Source organism: Schistocerca serialis, chromosome 3, assembly GCF_023864345.2.
Source record: "Schistocerca serialis cubense isolate TAMUIC-IGC-003099 chromosome 3, iqSchSeri2.2, whole genome shotgun sequence".
NCBI classification, from domain to species: Eukaryota; Metazoa; Arthropoda; class Insecta; order Orthoptera; family Acrididae; genus Schistocerca; species Schistocerca serialis.
In genome coordinates, this window is record NC_064640.1 from 604,412,853 (window position 1) to 604,422,153 (window position 9,301).

The 9,301-nt window shown below is 36.6% G+C and overlaps 1 protein-coding gene across 2 annotated transcripts in view; it reads left to right on the forward strand.

The window, feature by feature from the left end:
- LOC126469543 (uncharacterized) overlaps window positions 1-9,098 on the forward strand; it is a 92,079-nt gene extending 82,981 nt beyond the window's left edge. Inside the window, exon 17 of one of the 2 annotated variants that reach the window (XM_050096662.1) lies at window positions 8,262-9,098. In XM_050096662.1, coding sequence (XP_049952619.1) covers window positions 8,262-8,290 — 29 coding nt within the window. In that variant the 3' untranslated portion in view covers window positions 8,291-9,098. The remainder of the gene's footprint in view (window positions 1-8,261) is intronic. The other variant, XM_050096661.1, reaches the window with a different exon arrangement.
- The last annotated feature ends 203 nt before the right edge of the window (window positions 9,099-9,301 follow it).

Sequence of the window (9,301 nt, forward strand, 5' to 3'; positions counted from 1 at the left end):
GATCAGCAATATCTGAGTTGCACCAATCGACTTGCCATTTATTTGTCCTTGGAATAATGATTGGCATCTTGTGTTTTTTACACTTTGCTCTTGCTTTATAAAAACGTTTCTCAAAATGATGTACATTTTTTCTAATGTCCAACAACTGCTCTTGAAGCATTTGAGAATGGTTTACTGTGACAGCCAAATTCAAATCATCTTTCTGTAAGTATGTACTTAAATGCTGTTGCTAAAAATGAATTCACTTACAAAAAGGGAAACAAAAAATTTCAGTGTGTGAACAGGGTTGACTAATTCGATGGCACCATTCAACAAGTCATGGTAAGTCCAATGGCTAAAGTCATCCAAACATTTGTGTACGGCCTCCAGAAATTTGACAAAAATCATTATAGAGACATGCCTCTCTACCCATATTGTTGCACATAGTTTCTTTAAATGCAGTTTTTTTTATTCACTGGAAAAGTCATTAGTTTTCTTTGATGAAATGTCTTCCTATTTGCTATGTTAAGAAACAAGTATGTTCTGTCAGTGATTCTGAAACAGTTTCTGATGTCTTGGACTTGGCAAGATTCTGATATTGCAAGATTTAAACAGTGCCACATACAGTGTACAAAATAGCTTGAGGTTGTAATTGAGCAATACATGCTGGTATACTCTTCCATTCATATTGTGATTGCCATTATAATCTTACCCTCTAAGCTATTTGAAATCCAGACTCATATCTTTCAAAGTTTTCAAAATTGCCTGAGGAGTTTTTGGTGCAGTTGAAGTAATAAGAACAAAATACAAAGAAAAATGTTCAGACATCTTCATCTGCTCATCGTTAAAATAGCTAAAATAGAAAGACATTAAACATTTGCTCAATAGATGTGACACCAGTTGTCTCATCAATTAGGACTGAGAGATATTTAGCTTTCTTTTTTTTTTTAATAGTTTTAAAATGTTTGTTCGTAGGAAAAAACCGCAGGTTTCAAATATTTCTTTTTGTTTCACAGGACTTGTATTGATTGCATTTTTCTCTGCAGTTCATAAAGAGCTTTGAAACTTCCTTCCTTCTTTGAGAGTAAGTTATCCAAACCAATTGGCCCTTGATCCCTATGCCCACATAATGCCAAACGAGGTGATATCCAAAATTTTCGGGACTGGTGCTGCCATCTCTTAAAAACCTTACCTTTGGACTAATGGTCACCACCACTCTCGAAGTAGTTCCTATCCGCATGTACACACTGGTTCCAGCACTTCTGCCACTGGCCAAACGTTTTCTGGAAGTCCTGTTCTTTGAGGGTGTTTATCACTGCCAGTGATGCTTCTTGAATCCTCTCTAGAGTGTTGAACTGACGGCCTTTCAACTTGAGTTTCAGTTTTGGGAATAGCGCGAAGTCGCAAGGTGCCAAATCTGGTGAGTACAGTGGGTGGGGTACAACCACCATGTTGTTTTTTGCCAAAAGGTCCTGGTGAGCAAGGACATGATGACAGGGTGTGTTGACATGATGCAACAGCCAGTTCTCTTGATGCCAAAATTCGGGCCATCGTCACCGCACGTTTTCATGGAGCCGTCACAAAATGTCACAGTAGTATGCGGAATTCACTGTTTGGTAGGGTGGGATGAATTCTTTGTGCACAATTCCCTTGGTATCAAAGAAAACGATGATCATGCTGTTCACTTTGCTCTTCACCTGTGTCACTTTTTTGGGTCTTGGAGAGCCCAGGCTCTTCCACTGATGATTGTACAGCTCATGCTCTGTCCACCAAACAGTTGTTCAATCATTGCAAGTCCCGAGATTTGCACAGAATTTGATACAAACGCACTGTTCTGTTTGCAGATCCCTCGTAAAATCACCACACACCAAACACAGAGTATTACAGAAATCACTGTGGACACACAACATGTCCTCCCAGCTGAATGCCACTCCGCACACTGATTCATCAGATATGCAGCTCTCGCCACTTAGCGGTGCAAAGATCTACTACTCCTACTTTTGAGATGACAGCACCAGTCCCAAAAATTTTGCATTCCACCCCATATTATTGTTTGTGTTATGGGTTTCAGTTTCTCTTCGTTCTCTTTAGTCTTTTTAATTTTATTTTGTTCCAATAAAGTATCCACAGAGTTTTGTTTCTTGTATATTTTGGTGTATGTAAAAATGGATTTTTATGATGCTCTAGCACATCATGGTTATTAAAATACTGTAAGGCACAGTTCCATTTGCTGAATCCTTGTTGCACCAAGTAGTCCACAGGCTATGAAGATGGATGGCCAACGTAATACATAGCAAACAATACCCAGAATTTGAAGTATACTGCATTTTCTACTCTAGAGTATGCCAGCCAGGGAGACTTTCTGAACCATGCACATTGAACATTTCTGGAGAACTTTTCACTTAACACACTACTTGATGGGAAATCGGCTTCGATATAAATTTCAGCAACTCAGAGTAATTTGAACTTGTTGCAAAGCTTTTTTTTCAGTAGCACAGTGGCATTTTCACTTATAATTAAATTTTGAGGACACAATGCAGTCCTCACTTTTCTCACTATCATTAGTACCACAGGAACTTGAACTAGGTTCATACACTATTACTCATCACAATAACACAGCTATCTGTTACCAAAAAGGAAGTACTGTGATCACCTCCACAACCACCATCACTATTCTTGAGTGATTCAGTCTCCACCACATTACTATTTTACCTTTTGCCTTGCAAAAAATTAAGCAAAGAAGGTTGCTCTCTTTTTTCCATTTTTTGTTTTTGGAATCTGCAATACTGAAAATGCCAATGTAATTACTCATGTAAACAGTAAATATAAACAGAAAATGAAAAATGTAATAACTGAGGGCACTGCCAACAGTGCCTGCTTTGGATTTTATAATTTTTATAAGATAAATTATGGTTCTATATGTTGAAATGAAAGAATGTTTATTAATAGTAGACTCACAGGTAAGTCAAACAGATTCAATGCTCCTTGACAGTGTTTCCCAAGATGACACAGGAACAGTTACTGTGCACACACAAGTATTTAAAAAGAAATAGAAAAAATACATTTTTTCTAAACTCAAATGAACCTACATTGGTAACATTCATACACAAGCAAATGAAATACCAAGAAGCATTCAGAACAAAAATAGATATATATTAACAGTGAAAACATGTGGTGGTGTGCTAAATTCTGGAATATAGCACTACTAAACCTGCAAAAAATTGATGATGAAAACAGTAAATACCCCTTGGTGGAATAATGCTGCCTGCAACAAAACAGGTGCCATTTAATGCCACCGACTGTGGTTGCAGACAAGTTGCTTAAAATATACCAGAAATACTGATGTAGAATATTTGTGTACACAAATTTCATACACTGAGAATGTATTTGAAATAAAAGGGAAACACGGCTAGTCCAAATCTGTATGTGTTCTACTTGCAGACTGTGCTAGTAATAGAATCCTGTAGATGGGAAACAAAATATTTGACATATTGGCTGCCACTCACATAGTGAGGGATGTTTCACCACCAGGCTAGACCAGGCCACAGTGTCAGCATGAGGCTCTGCTGTGACTGTTGGCAGGCACATGGCATCAGGCGTAAGGCTCTGCTATGACCGGTGCTGACCTCATGGCAGCCAACATGTTAAGCAACAGCCACAAAAGAAAGAATGACCAATTAACTAAATATTTTAAATACTACAGACTATTTGCCTCACAGTAAGAATCAGAAAGGACTCTACAGTACGTTTAGTGCTTTAATAAAAGCACAGTGAAATAAGTCTGTCACCGTTGAGCCCATTTGTAGAGTGGGTAGCTTAGAAACAAGATAATAGCTGCTGCACTTGACCTGAGATGAGGTGGAGTAATATTTTTACTCATGTGCATTGCTGCCAACTCGTGCCATGTACTGATTAGGTGCTGTGGTAGAAAACACACACAAGAGTAACAAATTTTTGTGAAAACTCATTATAGATATAGTCATTTGCATTTTCATACAATAAATGAAATGAAATTAACATGATGAGCCCAAACCTCTAGGGCACTCACCCATAGCCATAGGTGTCATATCATGAACTATTTATTGTACAATGCTGTAATGTTACAGGTTCATTCAGGAGCATATGTGAATGCTGTGCAAAATTTGCTGCAAATAGAGGTGGTAGTAAAGAATTAATAAATTAAAATGTCTGCCTGCTAGACTTGAGCTCATACTCAGAAAAGTTAAGCCAGTTGTAGAAAAAAGATATCATGAAGACTAACAACTTTTGCCAGTATATGTTGAGGAGAACTATGGAACTTAGCAGCAGCTCAATGGGAGCAGACTGTATACTCTGTTTATCCTTAGTTTAATATTTATGTAAACAAATTCATATTCAACGATTGGCCAATGATCCCAGCACATGTTCACCAGGTGTTGTTGCATTACTCAAAATTGGTCCTACTCACCTATTAGGTGTTTTTTTGTGAATTTACTGTGAATGAAACTTTGAGAAACTAAAGCATTAAAAGTCTTCAAGTTTTTTTGCTAATCAGTTTTTAACTTTTAACCTTGTAATTTTTATTTCAAATATCACTGTGCAGAGGGGTCCATTGTAAAGTTAGTACAGCCTGCAAAGAGCTTGTAACACTACCAGCCCTTACCCAGTTGGTAATCACTACCCAACTGGCAATTGCTGATAATGTTAACTTTCTGTGAAGGGTTTTAGCCTGACTGTGACTGTACCTAGTGACAAGAAACTGGACTGTAACTCCATAATTGCGAAGTTTTTGAAACAATGACAACAGCAAAGCAAATGTGTTTTGAAATGAAATCCTACCAATATGAAAGTAAACTGTAATATAAATGCAGCAATACAATCTGTCCCACAATAACACTTGCTATTGGCAAAAAATACTGTGCAGTATAATGAACAAATACAGGAGGACATAAGAATTTACTAACAAAGTCTGCCTGGCAACAGCAAGAACTGCTATTATTTTAATTAACTATCACAAAAAATCATGATTTTGAAACAGTACTGATTACTATGGACTTCTGAAATTTGTGCAGGAAGTTACTCTATACAAATGGCCAGTTCAGCTATTATTTATGGGAAAAGTTTTGGTGCAGGGTAAATGATTGTACTAGTTGCTGCACTTGCTCAGAAAGAGCCTTTACTTTCATTTATCACATAAGTAGCTTATGGCATCCCTTAAACTGGTATGGTTTGAAGAACCATCATCAGTTGTAAATGATAAAACACAAAATTAAGAAAATGATAGCTACCTTTAGTAAGAGCTTTAGAAATAATGAATAATGCGAAATTAGTTCAACAGTTAACAAGGGACCTAGCAACTAGTCTCTCATTGGACTCCAAGTGAAACTGGCTTTGTAATTGACTACCCAACTTGAAAAATTACTTTAAAACAATTACAAGTTTCAAACCTGTTCAAAGTGAAATAATACTGCTGTCTTTTTATAACATTTACTTACAAACAGCTGTAAGCACTTTGTATTTTTGTTATTGATTATTTTAATGCTAACTTCTTAATTAATGAAAATCTTTCTTTGTGAACACAATTTGGAAAACTTTAATATGGAAAATTATGTGGAGTAAATTATTTGCTATTGCACAGAAAACTAACCAAACTTCTACTCCACAGAGTTAATGAAACTGCAAAATATTTCACTGCCAAAATAATCAGTTTAATAAAAGCAGGATACTCAGAATTAATTCACTTGGAAAGGACCCTGTGTAGGAATGTGACTGGCACAATCACAGATGTGCACACATCATTTAGAGTTTCCACAAAAAGTTATTATTCAATACATAATACGTGGTCCATTGGATGTACATATTTAGATAACAATTCTGCTAAAGGTGGTAGCACTTGTGGGAAATTACAGTGGCTATAAAATTGATGACAAAGCAACGATGGTTCTTCATAGTAGCCATGCCCTGATATAGCTCTTCTTGGCATTGTAAATTTAACCAAACAGAGCCAATAATGATACCATGGTTGCAAGGCCACTTTACATTTAATCTGAGGCTAATTTACATGCTTTAAAGCTCTTCTTGCCTCAATTTATGCCAGAATAGCTGACCAAGGCTGCCACTGACCACTCAGTAACACAGTCAAAACTCAAACTATCCACTCGCCACAAAGGAATCAAGAGCCTTGTGCATGAAGTCCATCTTTCCCTGTCCCATCACAATACTTCCATAGCGGTGGGGCCTTACAGCAGATTTTTACATTTAGCTTCCCTACTTGTGGACCAGTAAAATATGCAGAGTTTTCACAAATTATTATGTTCATGGAGGACTCCATATAAAACCAGAGATACAGTTACAACATAATTTCTTAAAATGCCAAAATAATTAACACAATTATTACATCTTTATACCACCAAAGACCTCAACTATGCAGATACACTTATGTACAGTGTCAGCAGAGAACTTATATGAATTATACATTAACCTATTGATTATTGGTGTTATGAGCCCTGGTACACTAGTTTTGATCAGTACATGTCAGTAAAATTTCTGGTCAAGTACCACTCCTGACAACATCAGCAATTGAAAGAATAATCATCACCATAGGCTTAATTTAACTTCATTAGCAAATAAACACCACATTTGAACATGAAAGTGGAAGTTTTGAGTGTGTAATATGTACATTTGTATTAAACTTACAATGAACAGGGTTTAGTCAAAAGATGTTTTTGACTATTTCAGTACTGCAAGTATGACTAGACTGACTACAAAACTGAGAAAATTCTTGAGACTGTTAAGCCTGAAAGCTATGTTGCAAAGAATCTTTCTTTTTCTTTGAGGAGATTAAGAAGAAACAGCTGTACTTTAGGGTTGTGTGGTGGGAGAGAGGTTGTAGCCCCGTAGCCTCCACTACCTGCACCAACCCCAAAATTCGCCACTGGATTACTTAAGGGTTCAATACTTGACAAGTAACACCACCTCTGCTATATGAGTAGTTTTTATTATTGAATAATTATAACAGTTTCCATTTGGAAATATGCTAAAAATGGAAGTTTATGCAGTCATCTTAGCTCAGTTCATGCATTGATGAAGAATTTGTTAATGTCTAGGACAGTAAGTTTGGTATCTTTAATTTCTGCCAGTGTCTAGGGAATAAAACTATATTGCTTCACATGTGGTGTTGCTACCTGTTTCTTACTTGTTAATGTCTTGGGGATTGTATTCTTGGGGATTGTATTCTTGGGCTACTGTATTTTCTATATAAATATGGCAATGGGAAGTCCTTGGTGGAATATAAATAATGGAAGGAATAAAAGTAGCAACTCAAAATATAGATGAGGCACTTGAGTGGTCAATAGGCATACAAATGAGATGGAACATTTTTCCTGAGCTTTCAGCCAGTGTCATTCCTCAGAGCTCTAGAATATATAAAACACTCCTGCACCTGCCTGGTTAATTTTCACAACTGACTACATCGTACAAGCTATGAAGTTAGGCTGCAGTGTGGGATTGTATTAGGTAGAGTGGGTGAAGGGAGAAAAGTGGTGGGGAGGAAAAAGGAGGGTTATAGAGAAGGGACGTTGAAATCTGAGACAGAGATTCAGCAAGAGCATGGTATAGAAATGTGGCTCTGGTGGGTGAGATGGTGAGCTGTCACTGGATTCCCCCCTTCCTCCAAAACCAGCTTCTCTGAACTACGGAGATGGAAATTGCCCATATAACACATCGATTAGAACTTCAATCCTCTTGGTCTCAATCTTCACTAGCCCCTGTTTCACTGTTACCTTGACCCTTAAGTCTCCCAATTCCTCTGTTCTGTCTCCTCCCACCCTCCTTCGTCCACACCCTTATGTTATTGTTCACCATATGCAACGCCCTCTGCCTGTGCCAGAGGGAGCTCACTCCCACCTCCTTTTTCCTCACATCCTTTCTGCCCTTGTACACTCCAACCAATACAATCTCATATGCCAGGTGAGCTGCAGTTGGCTGGACACTATAGCTATGTAAGTGTATGTGTATTATGTATGAGAAGGATATTATCTGAAAGCTCAGGAAATATCAGAACTATATGTGGCTGGTTGCATCATTCACCAACTATCATTAATGACTGTGGTGTTCACAAGATCCAACATGGATAATATAACATTTTTCAATTTTATGTGCCTATCAGCCACTTAGCACCTCAAGTATACAGTGTTTTGTTTACTTTACATCTTCATCAGTTGTATTTTCAATGTCTATATTATCCATTTAACTTTTTTAGACATCAGTTCAGTGCTCTATAACAATTTCAGCATTTGTTTCAGGTGCTGCTTTCCGCTCACATTCTGGTTAATATGGAACCCTTTCCTCGTAGTGCTTAGTATTTTGATCCTTGAAGTGTGTAATACATTGTCTGTACTATTATTTTAATTTAATCTCATTATCTTCATGTAAAAAAGTCAACAGGTGGTCTTATGGAACGGTCAGACTTGAGCATGACTGGATATTCTTTTGTGTTGGTCACCTGAGCACAGGTTATGTTAGTTTTCAAAGCATCTGAGTTGTCTGTTTGTATCACAGCAATCATAGGAGATACAGAAAAAGATGAACTTTTTCATTACAAATGTGTGTCATTTCCATGTAAACTATAACATATGAGGATGAATAAAATCATAAGGCAAAAATTTTGAAATTACAACCATTTAAGCAATCAATAATACAGTAACAAGGTGTCAGATAAAAGACCTTACTGAGATGCATCAGCTGATGTACCCAATTTTGTTAGCATATCATATTTTAGTGATAAAATAAATTTTATCAAAGTCTGTTTAATTAATCAGACAAGGTATCTACACATAATAGCAATGTAGCATTTTTTAGGATGCAGTTTCCCATACTACACAGTAGTTTAATTAATCAGACAAGGTAGCTACACGTAATAGAAATGCAGCATGTTTTAGGATGCAGTCCCCCATCCTACATAGTAGTTTAAGATGTATGTCTTACATGAGTAATTAAGTTACTTCTAGACAATTAATGCTTTTGTAGTTAGTAACCCATAATTTAAACTCTATTACAGTTATGTGAAAACTGATTGTACTAACAGAATGGGGAGGTAATTTCCCTTAAGAATGATGTACCACTTTTTGTTAGTAATAAATTTCAAACATTATTAATAAAGTCAATAAAATTGTGCATCTTGCTGATCATAAATTTTATAATTATTTGGCAACCGTCCATCATACATCATCACAAATTAATAATCACAAAAGCCTGCAGCTTCATATGTAAGCAGATTTTAGCTATCATTAAGAATATACACTCCTGGAAATTGAAATAAGAACACCGTGAATTCATTGCCCCA